Source organism: Larus michahellis, chromosome 5 (assembly GCF_964199755.1).
Source record: "Larus michahellis chromosome 5, bLarMic1.1, whole genome shotgun sequence".
In the NCBI taxonomy this organism is placed as follows: domain Eukaryota; kingdom Metazoa; phylum Chordata; class Aves; order Charadriiformes; family Laridae; genus Larus; species Larus michahellis.
The window spans coordinates 79,246,887-79,269,492 of NC_133900.1; the positions used below are offsets into that span (position 1 = coordinate 79,246,887).

At 38.3% G+C, this 22,606-nt stretch overlaps 1 protein-coding gene across 1 annotated transcript in view; it reads left to right on the plus strand.

The window, feature by feature from the left end:
- Window positions 1-302: 302 nt before the first annotated feature.
- Window positions 303-22,606, plus strand: part of LOC141744075 (uncharacterized) — a 31,204-nt gene continuing 8,900 nt past the window's right edge. The window contains exon 1 of the mRNA XM_074589357.1: window positions 303-4,234. Coding sequence (XP_074445458.1) covers window positions 1,280-3,598 — 2,319 coding nt within the window. The 5' untranslated portion in view covers window positions 303-1,279 and the 3' untranslated portion in view covers window positions 3,599-4,234. The remainder of the gene's footprint in view (window positions 4,235-22,606) is intronic.

Genomic DNA, 22,606 nt, shown 5'->3' on the forward strand with positions numbered 1-22,606 from the left:
CCCCTGTTGCTTGGGCAGCGCTTGGCTCAGCACAGTCCTCATGCCTCAGCAAGTTTGGGGTCAACAGGGTCTGGCCACTCTGATAACCAAAGGCCTACACCCTTTTCAGCTGGGGGCAACACACCCTTTTCAGCTGATGGCAATCTTGGGTGGTGACTGTGTGGAATAATTACTAAATTGGCCAAGAATACAAAAATACAGCATTGTTCACACATTAAGGAAAGTCATAAAATCAAGAGGCTTCTGAGGTAGAATACAGCCGCAGCTAGCACATGAAGAATGCAACATCTGTGATTCCCTGTACAAGGTTGTTTGCGAAACTACACGAGGGATGGAACGGAACACGCTTGTTCCGTGGCCTTCCCTTGTGACGAGTAGCAGATATGGGGACGAGATGGTACTACGGAACTGATAAGCGGCCTACACGCTACCCGAGCCAACATTTCGTCAAATGTTGATGAAATGCTGTCCTTTTGTGCGAACTTTGCTCACCACAATGTACCAAAACACACCTCCATCCCGGAGGCTATCCGCCCCCGAGGTGTGAACACTCCTCCTTGAATACATTAATCATAATAAAAGTACGTATGACTAAAGTCACTCAAACTCCACTTTGAAGATAAAAAAATAATATAAAAATAGCCCAAGAGAGAGGGGATGTCAGGGAAGACACCATCGTGAAGGATTCCACCGCTGATTTCCAGGATCAGTCGACGGGCTGAGCCTCTCTTCCCCCCCATAGGGACGCCTTTGGGTAAGACTTCGATTACACCCAGCGCTTTCTCGGGGACTTAGAAATTTCTCTAGAGAATCTCTACCCTACATTTATAGCCAGGCTGTATCGTTTATAATTTTGTCGCGCGTTTGTATACTTAGCAATATCTTTATTTGCACGTGCTTTGCAGACAGTGTATTTATCACCGGCAATCCTAAAGAACCTGTATATCTGTTGTTTAAATAAACTGCACTGTTTAAGTAGCTAGTCGTTCCGCTTTCTCACTGAACGCGACCAAAACTACAGAGAGGCCGTGCTAGTTCAGGAGCACGACTAGACTGAAGGTGCAGTCCACTATTAGTGTATCCAAATCGTAGTAGTTTAATACATATTAAACGCGATTGGACTGATAGTGCTGAATTGGGCATCACTCAGAATTTAAACCTAGCCGCACCTAGCCTCCCACCTCGGTGAGGAGTGTTAGAACGCAAGGGGGTTTATCTTCTGCCAAAACCGCTTGGCCCCGTTTCACGCAACAGAATTGGCGTAGTCGGCAGGATTGCCATGGATAAACTGCTGCAAAAATATGATTGTGCCCCTTCCCAGGCTGGGAAGGAGTGGGCCCAAAAATTTTGGAAGGATGAAGAGAAAGTGGTGGAACGTATTGAAGAGTGTCGGGTTTCACAGAAGCTCAGAGCGGGGAAAGGCAAGGGTGTGATTTGTGCTGTGTTAGGCGCCTGTTTATCTTGTGCACAACAAGAAGCTAGAGAAACCCCTGCTCCTAATCTGATTTCAGCTGTAGAATATGCAACCCTGAAATCGGAGAATGAGGTGCTGAAGTCATCATTAGCCTTGCAAAAGGAGACAGGAGAAAAATTAAGAACTCAAGTTGATAAGCTTGTGAGCGAGAATGAATGTTTAGGAAACCGGAATGCTCAACTTGGGAGTGAAAATCTCCAACTTAAAATATTATTGGAAAGGGTGACTGGGCTCTTAGATAAAATGCAGCCCTCGACCCAGGTCCAACAGATTCGTAAGTTAATGTGTTATCCAAATTCCGGAACCCAGACCGGAGATTTTTTGTCTAATAGTGAGGATGACGAAGAAGATGAGGAGGAAAGGACTTTTACTTTGAAATCCCAAGTTTTTCCTTTACGTCCTCTGGTTAAAACTGAAACTGCGGTTGATGACGATGATGAAATTCACACCACTGTGCGTACCGTTCCATGGACACCAACCAAGTTAACAAAAATAAGGGAGAAATATTCGAGGCGACCAGAAGAGTCAGCTGTTGAGTACGTGTGGCGAGTTTCTTCTGAAGGGGGGGACAGAATTATGCTGAGTGAGGAAGAAGCAGGAGATTCTTGGGGACCAGGAGTGTTTTTAACAACTATTCCTGGTGGACCTCGCTGTCTTTTTAACCCCGTCGGTCAAGTAAGACCGAGCAGATTCCCTTTTCTTTTGTGTCTTACAGGATGGCCAGCATGGTTAGGCCGGCGAACTGTTGCCACCTCACAACGACTGAAGAGAGAGGTGACTGGTATCTTAGGAACAGGACTGGGAGTCTTAAATAGTATAGATGCTGAGATACTTGCAAACAAACTAGTCACAACTACTAGTGATCTAGACAAATTAAAACATCCTCTACAGTCCTCTCTATCAGCATTGGGAAATCACCAATGGCTTTTATCGAATATATTGCCTCAGTGGGAGGAAACAGGTGAAAAAGACCATCAGCTGATCACAAATGCACTTGGTACAACCCAAAACAATGTTTCCTTGGCCCTTAGTTGTATCCAAGCCCAACTGTGGATGCAATCTATGACAGCCGCAATTATAAGGGAAGGTGAAGAAGGCACCTTGCCCACTGAAATTCGAAAAGTAATATGGGATAATGCAATTGAGTTTGAGAGAAAATTTCAATCCTGGTGGTATCTGGTTAATTTCACCTACGACCCCACTGAGAGCAAAGCCACAGCTTTTGTCTTAACGATACGCAATGCCTCAGTATACACCATATACCAAATCATCGCACTGGGGTTGAATCACCATGGAGCTATACTCCATCCGGTAGAGCATAGAGTGTGGGCACAACAAAACGAGAATAAATGGCAAACTGTTGATGTTGAAGCATGCATTTCACGAGATCAACAAGGATTCATTTGTGAGAGTAATACTCTCAAGGCACAAGACATTTGTCTTGACACCAACCAGAATGTTTGTCATTTTGAGATACAACCTGATGAAACCCCAGAAACTGTGCTTGTATATATTGGGAAAGGGTGTGTTTGCATGAGGTCTCCCTGTACTTTTGTATTCGTAGATGACATAGCAGTAGATATAAGTAATAACTCAAATCTTTGTGTTTGTAACTTTACTAACATCATTGGATGTGACTTCAGTTATTCAGCTCCTGTTACGTCTTTTCAATTGCTACAATCTAATTACACATTGATTCGAGATTTGCTGCCTACCCCTATCGGAATGAATCTCTCACTAGTGAAGAAGTTGCTACAACACGATGAATTGAAGCGATTGTTGAAAGAGGCCCAAGAAAATGGACAAAGAACTCTGATTACTGTCCATCATGATGTTGAAGAAATACACCATGTACTGGAAAGGGTCAAGAGAGACGGAGGACATGAATGGTGGGACACCCTCTTTGGATGGTCACCGACAGCTACAGGACTTTTTAACAAGATGCTCCATCCTGTTGTTGTTCTACTAGTACTCACTGTATTGTGCTTTGCTTTGACAATTGTTTTGTATGTTAGACTTCGGATTATGATGAAACGCTTAACTCGCTTAATCACCCCACAAGAAGTATTTGCACTTGATATCCCTCGCCATAAGAGGACATGTGATATTCCCCATCAGTATTGATTATCGTGGAGCTTGAGTGACTGTAGTCACGGGGTGGATTATGTGGAATAATTACTAAATTGGCCAAGAATACAAAAATACAGCATTGTTCACACATTAAGGAAAGTCATAAAATCAAGAGGCTTCTGAGGTAGAATACAGCCGCAGCTAGCACATGAAGAATGCAACATCTGTGATTCCCTGTACAAGGTTGTTTGCGAAACTACACGAGGGATGGAACGGAACACGCTTGTTCCGTGGCCTTCCCTTGTGACGAGTAGCAGATATGGGGACGAGATGGTACTACGGAACTGATAAGCGGCCTACACGCTACCCGAGCCAACATTTCGTCAAATGTTGATGAAATGCTGTCCTTTTGTGCGAACTTTGCTCACCACAATGTACCAAAACACACCTCCATCCCGGAGGCTATCCGCCCCCGAGGTGTGAACACTCCTCCTTGAATACATTAATCATAATAAAAGTACGTATGACTAAAGTCACTCAAACTCCACTTTGAAGATAAAAAAATAATATAAAAATAGCCCAAGAGAGAGGGGATGTCAGGGAAGACACCATCGTGAAGGATTCCACCGCTGATTTCCAGGATCAGTCGACGGGCTGAGCCTCTCTTCCCCCCCATAGGGACGCCTTTGGGTAAGACTTCGATTACACCCAGCGCTTTCTCGGGGACTTAGAAATTTCTCTAGAGAATCTCTACCCTACATTTATAGCCAGGCTGTATCGTTTATAATTTTGTCGCGCGTTTGTATACTTAGCAATATCTTTATTTGCACGTGCTTTGCAGACAGTGTATTTATCACCGGCAATCCTAAAGAACCTGTATATCTGTTGTTTAAATAAACTGCACTGTTTAAGTAGCTAGTCGTTCCGCTTTCTCACTGAACGCGACCAAAACTACAGAGAGGCCGTGCTAGTTCAGGAGCACGACTAGACTGAAGGTGCAGTCCACTATTAGTGTATCCAAATCGTAGTAGTTTAATACATATTAAACGCGATTGGACTGATAGTGCTGAATTGGGCATCACTCAGAATTTAAACCTAGCCGCACCTAGCCTCCCACCTCGGTGAGGAGTGTTAGAACGCAAGGGGGTTTATCTTCTGCCAAAACCGCTTGGCCCCGTTTCACGCAACAGACTGATAAGCAAAAGAATGGTCTGCAGAAGGTGCTAAATAGGTACAAGCAAGCTTCTTATGGGCCCACAAGCCTGCCATCGATTTGCAGGAGCTTAAGCGAGCTTTGAGACAATTAATTTGAGGTTCCAGCCTCTCACGGCACAACAGAGAATTGCTGCTCTAGAACTATAAAAGACCCGGTACACTATACTGAAGATGAATAAAAGCAGTTATAAGTCAAATTGAAGGCTAAGTAAGCACAATGCCTGCAGTTCTGAAAGGAAATTGCAGATACATCAGTTTATGTGGTGATTATGTAGAGCTTTAAACATTTTTTTGAAAGAATTATTACAAGGAAAGTTAATAGAGGATCAGAGATGTTTCAGCTGTGATTTACTAAAATTCAAATTAGCCTGTTATACTTTTATAGGAATTTTCAATAAAAAAAGTAATGTCTTTTTATAAAGATAAAAAAGGAGATTTCATAGCTATAAGACACACTGCTACAGTGATTCATGCACTGATTCTTGTGAAATTACTCCTAAAGTAGGAAAGATTGTCCTTAGTACCAGTGACAGGTAGTTGGAGCGAGTATCTAGTCAGCTTGGGATAAACCATCTAGAAGCTGTTTATTTAGTAAGATGCCGTAGCTCCGCCAAGCTGCTTTTCATTACGCTCATTAGTTTGGACAGAGTACCAGACTAAAATGGCTGTATGGTTCAGGAAACAGAGATCCCTCTCTCTGAGCTGCTAAAGAACTATTGGGGCAACGCATTAGCCAGTCATTCAAGCATCTCTACTTTGCTGTAATCAGAGTTAAATCAAAAATAGCGCTATTTTTATTCCTTAGGTTTCAAAGCAATTTATACTAGAAGGTGAGTTTCTCTAAATGACACTCATAAAACTCAGAGACGGTAACATTAAGCTAGTGCACCTTTGAAGTGAAGTTGTTTTAACCAGTCTGAGTTTCAGATTTAGACCCTTATTCCTGATTGCAACGATGTAAATAAAAAATAAAGTGGGCACAAAATGTTATATCAGTATAGAATCAATTTACTTCTATTCTACATTGCTATTAAAATAAACAAAAAAACACCATTCAAAACCAAAGCAGTATAGTGTACAAGACAATAGAGAATCAAGACTGCTGATTTTCATTCTTGTCCAGTGGATCCTACCTAGGAGGTAGTTTGCTTTTAGTGATATTACAGAAAAGATTATCAAAAGAAAGGCTTTCTTTAGGAGCAAACATAGCACACTGCAGATGATTTGGGTAGCCGCCAAAGCTACAAAATTCAGGTAAACCCAACTCTTTAAATACTGTTTCTCAGTATAGCTTTATTCTGTCTTTTCACCATCAACAGTAACGATAAACTGACATAAACTAGGATGAATGCATTACGGTGTCCTAAAATGACCATCTTAATAAGCTGATGTGGCATTTAACTAAGGTGGGCATATCTCTATTCCAATAAAATAAGATATAAATTTTTTAATGTTAGGCACAATGTATAATTAGGGTGCTTTGCACTGCAAAAGACACTGGATTCAATGTCCTGGAATGATGATCCCGAGCTTCGAAATCCGAGGTTGTTGTCTATACCATCTTCTTTATTAGTCCAAAATCTGGAAGTCCATTGGCCTAACTCTGACCTCAGCTAGCCAAGTAAAGCCTAATAAGAACCAGTACATATGATGTTGCTCTTCAATTTAAGGGCATAGAAAATGACTAAATATTCTTTCCTCCTACCAACAATCAAGTTATTGAGGATCTTCAACACATGTAATGGCAGAAAATGATGTCACTAGGATAAATATAGTATTTTGCTCTAACTACAGGAAACAATCATATGAAAGACAATAAGTAATGATTTTCTAGGGTAAATAGTACCTTTTAGCTATCCTCCATTGCCCCCATGCAGGGAAAATTACTGAATATAGAAACCGTGCCTTGCTCTCTGATGCATTCTGCACAAGAATAAATGTGTTGGTGGGACCTTGCCTCGCAGCACAGGATTGTACCTGCAACAGCGATGAACTCGCAGTTCTCAGTGGGCTCTTACGGGACATTGAAGTCAATTTGATTGTGACTTTCTGTCAGAAATTAAATATGGATCGCAAAATAGAAAAGTATGTTTGCACAGCGAAGTCATTCAGGGAAACCTTTTTGTCTACAGAAGACTTTAAATATACGAGTGCTTTACAGACAGATGTGAAAACGGCTGTAATTTCCTCATGTGTTGCTGTTGTACTTTACCAGGAAGAAAGTCTGCTCACTGTGATCCTCTCACCGAACTCTCCAAAAACCAAGAACAATTCCTCAGCCTGTAGTCTGTCATTCCTTACAAAGCTGCAGTTCAAAGCCCTGGTGTAAAACTCTCCTTTTCCTCATAACCTTTCGACTCTTATTCTTGTCGCCTTCACACTGATTTGAAGGAAGTCAGTTAACTGGCGCAGTAAAAGAAATAAGAGGTGAGGAATTTGGTGGTGTGTTTGGTACCACTGTTTTTGACCAGATGGTGTCTCATAGCCATAGCAGATGACTTACATATGCCAGACACAAGTAGAGGTTTGCTAAGCATTGGTTTCAGTCTTGATGTGGTTCAGTGTCAACTTCTTTGGCTTTGGAAGTCCCATGCATATCTCCTGGACCAAAATGGAAAACACTCTGTCTGTCAAATGTCTGCAACATTTCCTTGGCACACACACCACCAAGGGTAGGTGGTCTTTCAATGAGAGTGGCTTTGCCAAATAGTTTTCTGTTCATAGCTCCACTGTCTCCTATTATCCCCTCCTTCCAGAATTCACGTCTGCTGCTACAACACTTTTTCTCTTTAGCTTTAAAATATTTTCTGGTAGTTTTAATATGGTAGTGGTGGTGAAGCTAGCATTTGCTGAGCTTTCTAGGACATTTTTGTTTCTTTCCTTTCTTTTTTCCCCCCTTTTTTCTTTTTAAACTTTTCCCTCTCTCTAACTTCTTCCTTCCTCTGATTATCTAACAGGAAATCTAACACCACATCAGATTGTCTCTATTGTCTAAGAGTAATGAGCAGTTATATGAAATAGTCATAGGTACCGAAACAGACACCAGACAAGTAGAAAGCATCTGCTACAACTTCAGTTGTGTTGAGTTAATGGGTTGGAATAGGAACCAGTGCATTAAATAAAAGAGTTTACACCATGAAAAAACAAAAACCTTGATTGTAAAGGCTGTAAGTTAAAAAATGTGCAGATATCATACCCAGTGCTAGTATTGGTACAGCACTAAATGCAAAAGATTCAGGGTAGTTATGGCAGTACTATTCATCACATAACCTTTTAATAATTAGATTAATTCATTCTCCTTGCACGGATTGCTATGGTTATTTGCCTATATCTTGTTAAACACAAGGAATAGTGTTCCAAAAGCAAGGACAAAAAAAAACCTCCCAAGAAAAATTAAACAGTTCATCTTACCTCATGAAACCCCCCTCCTTATTCTGTGGATGATGTAGACCATTCTAGTTTAGTCACTCACCCCACACTTGCCCCTTTCTGAGTCTAAGGTCAAACTTACTGCTTATAACAGCATTATCTAACCGGCGTGCATCGTTTTACGGATTTCTCGAAACGAGATAGGAATTGTTATGTGAGACTGACTGACAATTCCTGGCATCGGCACATAAGCATAGGAGTGAGTCCTACCCCAAAGGAAGAAAAAACGGCGGCTCTTCAGCTTTCTTGACTCCTAGGTGCATTTGACAAAATTCTGGGGTTCAATTATTTGAAATTCTCTGGGCATAGGCAGTGATTGCTTACCTGGTCTCCCGCAACTCACAAATATGCTACTGATGCCATCATTCCCAGAGATGATTTGGAGGTCAGGGACAATTTTCAAATTGTCATTGACACAAAGAAACCATCATTCTGAGTGAGCCATCGAACAGCTGACAGAAAATCTTTCATATTTTCATCACACGTACGTCTCTAGCCAAATAAAGGGAGAAATTCAACAAACAACTTTTTCAACAAGTAATAACAAAAATAATGTATTTCTTTTTGACCAATTTCATAATGATAGCCCGTCATTTTTATTTTGCTAGAAATATTTAATAAATAGTAATTTTATTCCATTTTTTAGAGCTCCCATACTTTTAATACTGTGCTTTAAAGGATATGAATCTTTGGGTTCATTAAACACGGGAAAGTGGTGTGATCATAGAATCAGTTAAGAAAGGGAGCTTATGTGGAGAAGAATATAGCCTACAGATTACATACATTTGGAGTTTATTTGGTGAGACAAAGAGTATAATGTGCCACTAGCCAGGTTATCCTGTTCTAAATCAATTTTTTCCAATTTGCATTTTTCTTAACCAGCAAAATGATGTTTAACGATGTTTCGACCAGCTTAGGATAATATTCTCTTTTCTGTTTTAGATTTTGCATAAAAAGCGGACAAGTTTATGAGCCAAGAAAGGTTTTACATTCCAAAGGCAAAAGACAGAGTAGTATTAGGTCTACGAAGGTTTTTTGTTTTTGTTTTTGAAGATATAGGCACAAATCATTGATCTTTGAAGTTAATATTCTTATTATTCAATTTAAATTAGAAAACAAGTGCTGTAGGTACCACTGCCAAGATCTGGAAGGTGGGAATTTTCAGCGTTATTTAATATATGTGAAAATATTAAGAAAATATTTCACTTTTAACAGGATTTTCCCTCTTATCTTTCATGAGAATCTCTAAAATTCCCACTTGGGAAATCAGTATTTCCTACCCAATACATTATTCTTTTTTGAAGGTTAAGAACATTTTCCTTGGTCACTCTTTATAATCTTAGAATCACAAAATGAAAGAATCACTGCCTTATTTTGGGCAAATGTCCCTCAGATTTCGGTAGGCGTTCTGTGTTTATATTATATCTAGCACAGAATATTGTACTCTACTTTTGTTCTACAGAGCGCTACGTGCAGAAATTTGAAAAATACACATATTCTTTGTTTCTACGAGCTAAAATGCCTTTAACATGAACTTATATTTCTGTTTTCTGCAGGCTAAAAGCAATGAATTACTGAAAGTGAGAATGCAAAGAGAATTATAACTCATAAAACTGTATACAATTACTTCAGTTTATGCCCCAGAAATGGCTGTGGTATATGGGGATGTCCCTGGGCCAGCTTTAAATTGTCCCCTGTACAGGCTAATTCACACTGAATAAAGGAAAACTTCTGGTCTGATATTATTAGGAATTTAATTTTCAATCTTGAAAGATATCAGGGACTATATAGTCTATGCATGAAATCCTCGAACTATTCAATTTTATTAGAAATATGCCATTTATTTTAGATTAACTGGAATTCTTTGTGCATATTAAACTTGGATATATTTATGCAATTCAGTGGTACCACTCTGTGATGCTGTAGTGGAAGTAATTGAGTTACATTAGCTAGGGTATTGCAATAACACAGTTACACTGCTTTCGGCATCTCTGCTTGCCTAGGTATCTCTGCGAAGCATTGTATTGGGTATTATAGCAGTCTACTGCAAAAGAAACATGACAGCTCTGTGAAGAGCGCTCGCTCTCATCTTCATCCCGAATTTGTGAATTTATAGAACGGTGAACTGGGAGAGAAAGGAGAAAGCATATAGATTAGAATGGTCGAGTAGACATTTGTATCACAGGTTTGGAGGGACCCAATGAAACTGAACTTTGTATTTAGAAATAGAGATTAAAAATATCACACATTTCCTTGAACTTAATTTTCAAAAGCGGCTGGCTGTGAGTATTTGGGACCCCTACAATGGCCTTGCACGACTAAGCTACTTCAGTCAAGAGTAAAGTCATGTTTAAATCCACTGCAATGATTTGGTTAAATGAGTGAACTGTCATTCATGTAACAAGATTTTAAAAAGTCTAGAGTAAAATGCATATTTCAAGGAACCCCAAGTGTAATGGTAGTGGAAATGGATGGAAAAAACCCCAGGAAACTCTGGCAATATAATAGATTAATTTAAGTCTTCTATCCAGAAAATTCTTTGGATACACCAACTTTCCAGGGTACTTAGCTGTATTTTTTTGACATTGGTGTGAAAGTGAGAGTAATTCAGATCTAAGTTACATGGTAACTTCAATCAACTGAGTGCGGTCACCCCACTGTAAACCTGGAGTCTGCGTGCCAAGAAGTATGGATCTAATCAGCACACGCAGCCTCATACACAATTAGTACCTTCCAACTAATGGCGGAACAGACTACAGCCCTTCTGGCGAAGTCAGGGATTTGTTCTTAAGAGAACATGCATGGCGTGTTACCAACTAATATCATAATTGCCGAAAGATTACCTTACTGGCCTGCAGGTCACCAGTGTGAAAGGCTGGGGATCGCCAAACTCTATTTTTTTAGTCCCCACTTGCTGTCAAGCAGCCAAATCTACATTTACTTGTACACTTACTGTGAATAGACTTTATTGCTGAGTGGTTAACTACTTACTTGTTGATCTCACTGTTGTTTGCTCAATACATGGCTCATAAATTGTAGCTATTTAGCTGCAAAACCCCAAGAACAGAAGAAAAAACTCATTATTCGATATTTTACATTCTGTCAGACAAAGGTATCACTTCAGTGCTATACACACATACAATATTATTTTCTTGCAATTTTTTTCAGGACCAGTGATTCAACACTTATAAGCAGATGTTTATTATACTGTTAATACTAAGGTTTGGGCTTCCCACAATTTAACAAATACATCTATAAGGTTTAATTAGTACTAAAAGTATGTTACGGCTGAACAAGGCAGTTCAATATGAGCCTGATCTGCTGTATACCAGCATCTGAACCTTCTATTAGGCAGCTAATAGCTTCTCTAATTTCCACCAAAACTGCAATGTGGAATAAAATAAATTATTTCAATAGAAGCAGACTTTTATACATGTTCTGGGATTCCTAGCATTATCAAGAATTAGTATAATACTTCATCCTCTTCAGTACGCACTGTGTTGCAAACAGGCTCCTATTAGTGAAGGGACTGAGTAATTGTCTCTGTCAAATTTCACGGTAAACCAGAGTTTCTGAGTCAGGAATGAAATACTGCTGAAGCAATCTTCAGAACTAAATTGGCGTTGTTTTATTGCACTAAACCGTACCTTAAATATATCTTAGGAAGTCTTATACAGCACGATTGCAAAGGATGCGGTCCCTAAGAAAGGCTAATGATGCCAAAGGAAAGGAGATCGCTCAAATATGATGGAGCCATATTGCTGAATTCAATGATTTATGAATTAGTGACTGTTCAGCGTGCAATATGAAATCTAGATTAATAAGAATTAAGCTGCATGAAAGGAAAGTTGAAACAGCGTACAAATAATGTGTAGAGTATTTTATTGGGTGAATAATTTTACTAGAGATGCATACAATGTGCTAACAGCTCGGTAGATTTCCATATATAACCTTTGAATTATTTTTTTGACTAAGGAAATAGGAAAATTAGAGTGAATGTCAGCATTTGATTTTGGATTTGGCTTTTTTGATGCTAGCTGTATGTATTATATTGTTGTGATATAGTAAAGCTTTTGAATTCACTTGTTCTAAACTTAAACATATGAATTTAAAAAAAATATCTAGCAAGCAGTATGCAACAGTTGTCTATTTCTGCAGCCATTGCCCCTGCAAATACATAATGACTGACAGATTACTCCACATGGGAAGGAACATTAATGATGTTTGTCAATTAGCCAAAAATTAGCAAATTGTATAAGATTCTAATGATTTAGAGATTCACATTCAGATACAAATTTCTATAAAATACTAATAGTGATAAGAAGAATAACAAAAAATCCAACATGGTGTCTGCATTAATGTACAAGCTCTCAGTATTCAAAGTACTCGGATATCTTTAAATACAATTTTGAACAGAAATTACAAAGTTAAACTAATCTACTTTCCCATTCCTTCTCATTACCGTGATGTATTCCCACTGTTCCTTTTCTTTGGTAACATTTTGACAGTTCAAAAGATAGCAATGTTTGAGGCATTTACAGATCTTCGTAAACTAAATAGACTTCCACAACGAGAACCACGTGTTTGCCCTGCAACAAGTTACCCTTTTTCCATGTTTCAAAATATATTATCTGAATAAACATAATTCTTGGTTATCCAAACGGGATGGCACTTCTGCTTGTCCCATGAGCTCCAGTTTTTTTCTAGAGACAGTAAATTTAATAGTCAGTAACTTTAAGGTAAAATATTATGCATCACTGACTGCAAAACAGGTCAAAGTAGAAGATGATTTATTTAAAAATTGCCTTGAAAAGGTGCTTTGATGATTTCTTCTGCATAAAGAATCCGATGCATATACTAATTTCTGGAGAAGCAGTTTAACATTCACTTATATGTGACTGAATAAAAAATATCTAGTCAGATAGAGAACTGTGAAAAATTCATCCACTTTAGGAGATACTGATTGGAGAGGAACTAAGAAATGCTTGTTGCTTTAACTGAAAATGGACTTCAGAGGACCAGTAAGAAGAAATTTGATTTTCAAAATGAAAGTGAATGATGATTTTTGAGAGTGTTGAAGGGCAGATGCTGTTATACTGAACAAAACTGTGGCTGGCTAATCTAAAGTTACTCTCCGGCATGTTATTAAACAAGGCAGTCGATTTTACATTTTGACCATGTAACTTATGACATATGTTATTTGACCAACATAACATCATGCAAGTGTTTATTGTGCTGTAAAAAATTCTGGGCTTACAATCACCATTTTTCTCACCTTTAAAACATACTGCTACCTATATACTCGGTTTAATAAACCCAAAATAGTACTTTTTGTTTTTAATGTAGTCTATATTTTTCACAAGTTCCTCGGAATGTAGACAGTTCAACAGGGCCAAAATGCTTGATTTTTGTTAGCTGAAAAAAAGGTTTTACTATGAAAGAGCTTAGAGCTGAGAGATGGAAAATAGAAGATGGTGTGCCTGCCCTGTGAGGTGCATGATTAAAGATGCTACATCTTACAAGCTACTTAAATGATACTGCATAGATTTTTTTCCAAAATTAAACACAACTGCACATACTCAAAGGTGACAGAACTAAACTTAGATATAGGAGATATAGAAAAAGATGTAGTACGGAAGTCACTGTTCTTCAGGAAGTATAAATTCTGTGAGAGAAGTAAAATAATCAGGAAGAGACTGCAATGAATCTGCTTGCTGCAACGTCTGGGTTTGAAGGATGTTATGAAAATGGGAGTAATTTTTCAATCATGTGCAGCATCGCCGTAGGCTGAGAGGAACTACAAAAGTCATTGTGATCAACATAATAAAAAAGCCCCTATCCTTGGAGTAGAAGGGGAAATTAAAGAAATTATCTTCTGTATCGTGATGTTTTCAACGCGCTACCCAAAAAATATGTGTCTGGCTTGAAAAAATGTTCTGATAAATTCAGTCCATACCCCCTGGAAATTGTTAAGTTTGGCAGAGAGGAGTGTTTAATTTACTTTACAGGTAAGCTTGACTGAATATGTTTGAAATTGACTATTCCTTTTTTGGTGACCAGACAAGAGTAAAACTTTGAATGATTGATTTTTTTTCAGTTTGATGGCTGAATAAGAAAAAAAAAATGGGCAAACTGTTTTCAAATTGAACAACATATGTTGTTTTCCTTCAAGATGGAAAGACAGAATGGAGAATGGGGCTCACCACCTGACTGGCATTAGTATCTATTAATCTTTTCTGGAAACGTTCAGGTTTAGCCATGGAAAGGCTACAGACTGTGCAGCTAACAAAGTTAGGTATTCCAGTAGGCAACTTTGCTTCTAAAAAATTAAGTTTATTTGATTGATACCTACAGATAACGCAGATAAATGGATAAACAGCTGAGTTTCTGTATAATTTATTAAGGTTCTAGTTCTACTTTACCTTATATCTGTATGCAAAAGCCATTTTATGAAACCTATGTGGTATTTTCACCTAATGGATATCTTTCAGCTAGCTTAAGGGAACTCAGACTGAGCCTGTAAAAAGCACATCCATTCATTCTCTTATTGCAATAATCCCTTGTATTTATAGTACACACTCTGCCTTCCTTCTGAGGACCATTTTGAATTGTTTCATTATAAACTAACTCCAGTAACATAATCCTTGTATCAGGACAAGAGGTAACAGGCACAAACTTCAGCATAGGAAGTTCCACCTAAACATGAGGAGGAACTTCTCTACTTTGAGGGTGGCAGAGCCCTGGCACAGGCTGCCCAGAGAGGTGGGGGAGTCTCCATCGCTGGAGACATTCCAAAATCGCCTGGACGCGTTCCTGTGCCACCTGCTCTGGGTGACCCTGCTCTGGCAGGGGGGTTGGACTAGATGATCTCCAGAGGTCCCTTCCAACCCCGACCACTCTGTGATTCTGTGATTCACATTCATAGAATCATAGAATAGAATCACAGAATTGTTAGAATTCCCTTGCGTGTGAAGTGAAACTTCACTTCAGGTAACTGAAGTGAAAATTGAGATTGTCTTTAAGTAACACCAGTCACAAGCACATGAGATACCCAAGTTAACCTGAAGCCCTTTGGTTACGTTGGGGGGTATTCAGTTTAGGTGAAGAGAGTCAATGCTGTGGTACTTGGAGTTGTGTAGAGCTCACTTGGGCGCTGTGTTGCACATACAACTTTATCTGACTTGACTGAGGAACCCACATCATGATGCTAAGTGCTTTCCTTTACTGTGGTTTGATGTATTTAATCTTAACACATGTCTGAGAGATCTTTTTAGGAAAATAATAGCCTTGACTTTGATAGATTTTTATGAATTATAACTCATCTATTGGAGTCGTTGGCCTTTTTTAGCAAATCTTTAGGAGAAAGTAAGTAGCAATCAGTGACTTATTTTATGTATTTTATGAGTTTGATCTCCTTCCTCTATTTATTTTGACTCTTTTTAGTACTTCCCCTAACTTTTTATTTAGCTACATTTACATTCCTCAGAGAATGCATTTCGATTATTATATTTCTGTGCTGAAAATTCAGAGCCTGTCAATGTAAATTTGTATCAGAATAGGTACTATGGAATAAATCAAGGCTTTGTTACTTATGGCAATGGTAAATCTAATTTCCTTATTTAACCTGAACAAAGATATGAGGCTATAAAAGCAATTAAATAGTTCTTATTAGCAGTAATACATTTCCCAGGTCAATAGAGTTGTGGATAGGGAGTCTGAGAGGCAAGGAAATATTTCTTATTTATGGCTAAAGATTTTACAGATTGCATATTTTTTAATAAACACTTGTACATCTTTAGAAATACTGTTCAAGAAAACCATACAATATGATTTAAATATCTATGACTCAGATATCTGATATGGCACCTTATTGATATAGCCCTTTTGTACAGACAATCCTTTAATACTTTCCAAAACATAAGCCTCCAGCCTACAGTACTGGCATTGATAGGCTCCATTTAAGACATGGGTAGTAGTCACTGTCCATATTGGTAGTGAAAACCAAGGGTCTTAGAGGTCCAATTTAGAGACTGCAAAGTTGAAAATCAATCACCCATAGAAAAGAAAATAAAAATTATAGAGAAGAAAGTTAAAAAACCAAACCAAAACAAAGACCCCAAACAAACAAGCTGGTGAAGCGCAGATCGATCTAACTCAGACAGAGAAAAGAGAGAAGATGAACCTTATCAGCTGGGCAGTGTATGAACAGCGACCAACAAGCCTCTACCAAAAGGCTTTTATCCCCAAAGAGTCTTCAGATGTGGACAAAAACCACAATACCTGCAAAATCTAAGAAATTTTGTCTGTTGCATATGAATTGGAATGTAAATAATAATACGTAAGTGTGAAATGAGAGAGACACCTTTAAGGAATGTAAGGACACATGTAAATAATTGTCATATCTGTCATGGGCATATAAACCAAGTTGTTTTGCCAAAATGGCAATAAGTTCTTTCATTCCATAGCAAAAGTTACATTCATTTCCATTTATTTCAAACTGAAAGATAGTCTGTTCACTGACACTTTAATGCACGTTCTGTCACTTGCTGTTCCTCTTGGTTGATTAAAGCTAATTTATAGTTCTGTCTTTTTTATAACTCTCAACAAAGTATGGAGTTATCAATAAGGAATGAAAATTCCATTTTTCCATGCATGTCTTATAGACTATATGAGCTAAAATCTCATATACCACAGGGTTTACTTACTGAATTGTAGCTATTTGGGGGCATTCAACACAAGAAAGCTCTACAGTCATTTGTAAAGCTTACAGTAACAAAAATTCATTCCTTCAGAGAAAGTAAAGTTCAGAGTTAAGAAAAACAAAAGCATGTGGAGATATGATATTAACATACTAAAATGCCAACATCTCAGAAGTCAGACCATGAACAACATTGATCGTACATCTTAATGCTGAAATAGACTGTTTGTCTCTTACCTGGAGATAAGCAACGTAAATGAAGAGCGTATGGTATAGTGTGTGTGTGTATGCATGTATAGACTGGATAGTAGGAAAAGTTTTTACACTGAAAGGGTTATTAAGGATTGGAAAAGGCTGCCCAGGGAAGTGGTTGAGGCACCATCCCTGGAGGGATTTAAAAGATGGGTAGACATAGTGCTTAGAGATATGGTTTAGATTAGTGATGGTTTTTGTCAGCGTTAGGTTGATGGTTGGACTAGGTGATCTGAAAGGTCCCTTCCAACCTAGGCGATTCTACGATTCTACGATTCTGGGTATGTATGACTGGCAAACTGGTAACAACGGACAAGGAGAAGGCTGAGGTACTCAACAACTTTTTTGCCTCAGTCTTCAGTGGCCCCCTCTCCCCCTACACCTCTCAAGTGGACGGACTGCAAGGCATGGACTGCAGGAGAAAAGCCCTTCCCACTGTAAGAGAAGATCGAAAGATCACCTGAGGAACCCTGTGGGCTGACAGCCAACACTTAGAGCTTGGTGTTCAGTGCTTGAGACTCACTCTGCAGACGCATGCGTGTGAGCTCAAGGGGTGTTTTCTTCCTGACTTGTGCCTTAGTGCGTTGCAGGGAGCAGCTCTGGTACTCACAAAGCCTGAGCAGCCGTGTTTCCAACTGGAGGTGTGTGGAAACATGGAAACCTGCCCTTCTAGGAGAGGTGGGAGGGTGTTTGCAACTGTGTGACTGAACTTTTTAAAATTAGTTCTAGCAGGGTGTTTAGAAATTTAGAGGTGTTTATTAACATTTTATAATTGTGTAGAGTTGTCATTTATATATTGTTTGCTGCTCATATTGATCCTAGCTGTATAGTTCACTGATTATGAGTTAATTAGTGTCATTTGTAAATCAATAAATTGCTTTGATCCTGATTTAAAGTATTTGATGTGAGCAGCTGAGACTCTATCCCAGCCCTGGCTAAATATATAAACTCTAAATATATAAGTGAGCCAAAGACTCTCTGAAGTCTGTAAGAGTTATTACTAACCTATTTTATGCAAGAAGGACTCAGATATTTCAGTGAGTAATGACAGTACTCTATCCTAAAAGAAAAAGTACAGACACCAGCCAAAATATTACATACATATATAAAAGACAAACTACTCCCTAAAATACCAGTCTATTCCTCCCTATTGTCAGTGGAATATTTTTCTCTCTCTCTCTCTTTCCCTATTTCCCCAAATACTATCCAGACCGTTATTATCTAATCTGCATATTTGCCTGAAAAATCGAACACCGAATCTTGTAATTGCTCCTATACATACAATAATAATTTTTTAAGATTGCCTTGAGCAGCAATCCAACTGGGACTGCAGAATATTATTAATTTCAGTGCAATTCGTTGGTAAAAATCAAGCCGCCAAAGTGGTCCTAACCCTGTTTCTTGGGCATTGAGCCTCTGTGGAAAACACCTGCAAACTTCTGTCCGGGCAGGATGCTCTTTCATTAGTCAACACAGTGAGTCTCTGGCTTCTCTGGGTTTTGATGAAGTGTAGGTAGCTGACTTTAGGTGCTCTATATCACTCGTTGGAGGCATCTCTTCTCCACTGAGTAGGATAAATGGTGTTTGACATCTAATAGCAGGGATGTATCAAATGGCAGCCAGGCCTGATCACACCTAAAATAGGAAGACACACACAGGGCAGCAAGGAAGACTGCCTTTTTATTGATCTTCAGAAACAATATTTCTTTTCAAAAGCCGAATTTATGGTGAAAGACACACACCATTTTTACTACAAATTGTTTCACTAGAATTTTTTTTTTTATGCTTTGGACAACATGTTTTTCTGTCATGTGGTTTAAATGTTACTGTTTTATTTTCCCAGAAGGGTAGTATATAAAAAGAGTAAAGGTCATTATTTTTAGCATTTATGCATATTTTTATATAATCCAAAAATGGATTTGAGATAAAAATATCTGTAAAAAATAACTAGTATCGTCTTTATAGAAAGTCCAAAGTAGTGCAAGCCATGCTGTTTGGAATTTAAAACTATTGTCCTTAAAAATAGCTGTTGTTATGGTATTAGTAATTCCTTCCATATCAGAAAATAACCAAAAAATCCAGCTTGATTAAAGGATAACAGCTGGTAACCTGATTAAGAGACGGTGTGGAACTTCTTTTTCCCAGGAGCACCAAAGGGCCGCGTTGTAAGAGTCCTGATTCAGCCCCTGAACTTCTCCTTTCTTGCAGGGGAAAGCAGCATGAGGAAGCTCATCAACTGCTGCAGAATCGCGTCATCTTTCGTAGGTGGCAGATCAAGTTGCACTGACCTAAGCAGCGGGGATTGTCCTGCCCGCTGGCCTTCTCCTATATGCAAAGGGGAGTGGTGGGGTTAGTAGAATTGGTGTGAATAGAGGTCGTACAGGGGAGGCAGAAATATCTTCTCTCTTTTGCATGCCTCTAGGATGGAGAAAAGTTAAACATTTTGAGCATATTTGAATCAGTTGGACAGGAACGATAAACCTAGCTGTTAGAAAGATTTCGTGTTTTGAAACGGAAAATTTCTGAAGCTGAAGTCCTTTTCCATCTCTGAAAGCTGAGTTGAGTTCAACAAGTGGTTTAATGTAGAAAGAGTCAGCAATTTCTGCATTTGTCTCTAGAGCCCAGTAACCCACGTAGAGGAAATCTGGGTTAAGTGCTGTAGAGTTTCCTCTGGCAGAAGTCTTACAATACTATAATCGTTTCTTTAGCGTCTCAAGACAACGTGATCTCTGGAAGTCTCAGAAATAATTTTAGCAAACAATGAATTCACAGGTATGCAGAAGATAGGAGTTGCATGGCTTTGCTTATACTGCATGGACTTCACACATCCTTCCAGAAAACTGCTTACAACTTTAATATTTAGTGGTCTGGGTCAGTCGATGCAACAAAATATGTTAGAGCCAGAAAAATATGTAATTTAGATTTGTTGTTTTCTAACATTTCAGAGTAGTTAATTATATCTATCATTGGTGTTATCCATATTACTCACCAGGCCTTCTGATCATATCTGCGACTCTGACAGTCAAAGAGCTATCATTTATATCTCATTTAAATTTCTACTGGACTAAACCTCCATCAACATAGCAAAACAATGCCCCTCACCCATGCTAAAAGTAATAAGTGCAGACGATGAGGACAATATTGATCTCAACAAATCAAAAAATGACATTTTCTGACAAGAAAAAACAACCGATTTTATACAGTATCTGTCTGGAACTGAATGACCTCCTTTTCTCATATGAATGTTTATCAGAGTTGCTTTAAACTCCAGCTTTTCCTTTCAAAATAACTTATGTTACTATTTCAAAATGCTGCCTTTTCCTTTTAATCTGTGGTTACATTTCTTTGGATTAATCTTAAAAATCTCATCTCGTAGGATGAAAAATAAAAGGGAAAAAATACACATCCTTATACAAAATCCCTACCTACGGGAACAGAGAACATTGGTTTATACAGCTTTAACTCTTATGAGAAGTCCTTTATATACCCAATGACAGCAGCGCTTTCTTTCGTTAGGTAGCCATGAGAGAAACTTACCCTAAACAGCAGAATTGAACACGATCTTGCAATAATTTTTCACATGGTAGTTGATGGAAGACAACTCAGTAGAAGGCAGGAACCAAAAGTTCCACAGGAACTTACAGATATCGTATAATTGGGACACAATAATCCTGCTTTTGCTAATATCAAATAATTAGGACACAATAATCCTACTTTTGCTAATATCAAAATCATTTGGCCTCATTACAGCTTCAGAGATCTTCCATATTCCATCTGAATATGACATATTTTGTGTCTATGAGACAAGGATGGCACTGCTTAACATTGATCACACAAATGTAATCTTTCAAAGGCAAATCTGTCTGTTAAGCAGGTTTTGTATTTATGGAACCTCTCATAGTAAAGAGGAAAAACAACGTAAAAACATGTAAGTAGCAAAAAGTGAATGAGTTGTCTATTGGTAGGACTTACTTCCCCTCAGTTAGTAGGAGTTGATAAGAAGAGTAGATCAAAAACTCTGCTGTGGCTGCTTCGTAATACAAAACTATGGAAAAGAAGGGTTAAAACATAGATTCCTCCCTCTGTGGTAGGGAAGTGGTAAAGCGAGGGTATTCCTAGAGCTAAGATGGCGTAGTCTCTACCGTTTGCTACTCTAATGTAGTTTGAAGAGCTCTTCTTAATGCCCACTTCTACCCTCTCTCCTGTATTCACGCCTGTCACCACTTTCCCTAAATACCTAGCTTCGTGATATCATTCTGAAGTGCTTCATAAAACTGAAAACTGGAATGATTTAATAGAATTTGCAGGTTTTGTCACCTCATTGCTCAACATTTTCCATGTCATTGATAAATACATTGAATAAGTACTGGTACTTCTTTTCAGACAATTAGTCCCCTCCTCTTAGACGAACTGGCCTTTTTCTCTTTGTGTTGCAGCTGAAAACCAGATGAAATTAATCTAGTCTTTGATCATAGCTTTTTTTTGAGTTAAACCAGAGTGAAATTTAGTACAAGGGAAGGGAATCTGGCAGCTGGGGGATATTTCATATTGTTCATATTAAATGTCCAGAATAGCTAATAAGTTGTCCACATTCTTACAGATGTGCGTCTATATCTTTAACACTGGGATATTTCTTTTTCAGCTCAAAATATTGCTTTGCTTTGAGGCAACGATAGATTATTAGGTCTGACCCAGATAATAGTGATAAATTGTATACAAGACTTCTTTCTAAGCATGGCTAGGTCATGTGAACATTCTGATTCTCTTTTTTTGTAAAGAGAGGTAAAAGCAAATAGATTTTTACTATTCCAAATAGAAGAGAAAATTGAGGGAAATGAAGGATTTGTGAGTGAGTAGTCTAGAATGCTTTTTTGAGATCTTAGAAGTGACTTCCCGTGTGGGTAGCTTGTTCCACATCGAATTTGCTTTACAAGACCTAGTCAAATGGACTGATATTTTCAGTAAAAGAAGCATCTTCTTCTTCTGGTCTTCAGATCCAAAACTAGTCTAATGAAATTTAGGTTTCCCACTTCTAGTACCAGAAAACAACAAGATTATGCGAAGTCCCTCATTTTGTTGAAATACCTGTAAATAATGCAGGAGCGTTTCTCAGAAGGTTATTTCTTCAGATATTTTTAATAATGCTTTAGCAGCTTATGAATCTTCAGTAATAAACATCACTGATGAGACATACAGAATACATCATTAAAAATTGTTACTATAGTAAAAATACCACAACAAACATTCTATAAGCAATTTGGATGCCAATCCATATTCTGCTTACTCAAATACATCTTTGAGGAGTTAAACGTAATAAAAATGAATGGCAGATGTCATAGACATATGTTGTAACACTTTTTGATTTCCACGTTTGGTCCTTCTAGAGACATGGCAATGTAATTTTAGTGTCCAAAATATTTTTATTTATTTTAATAACTTTTACATAAATATTGTACTACAGAAAGCAC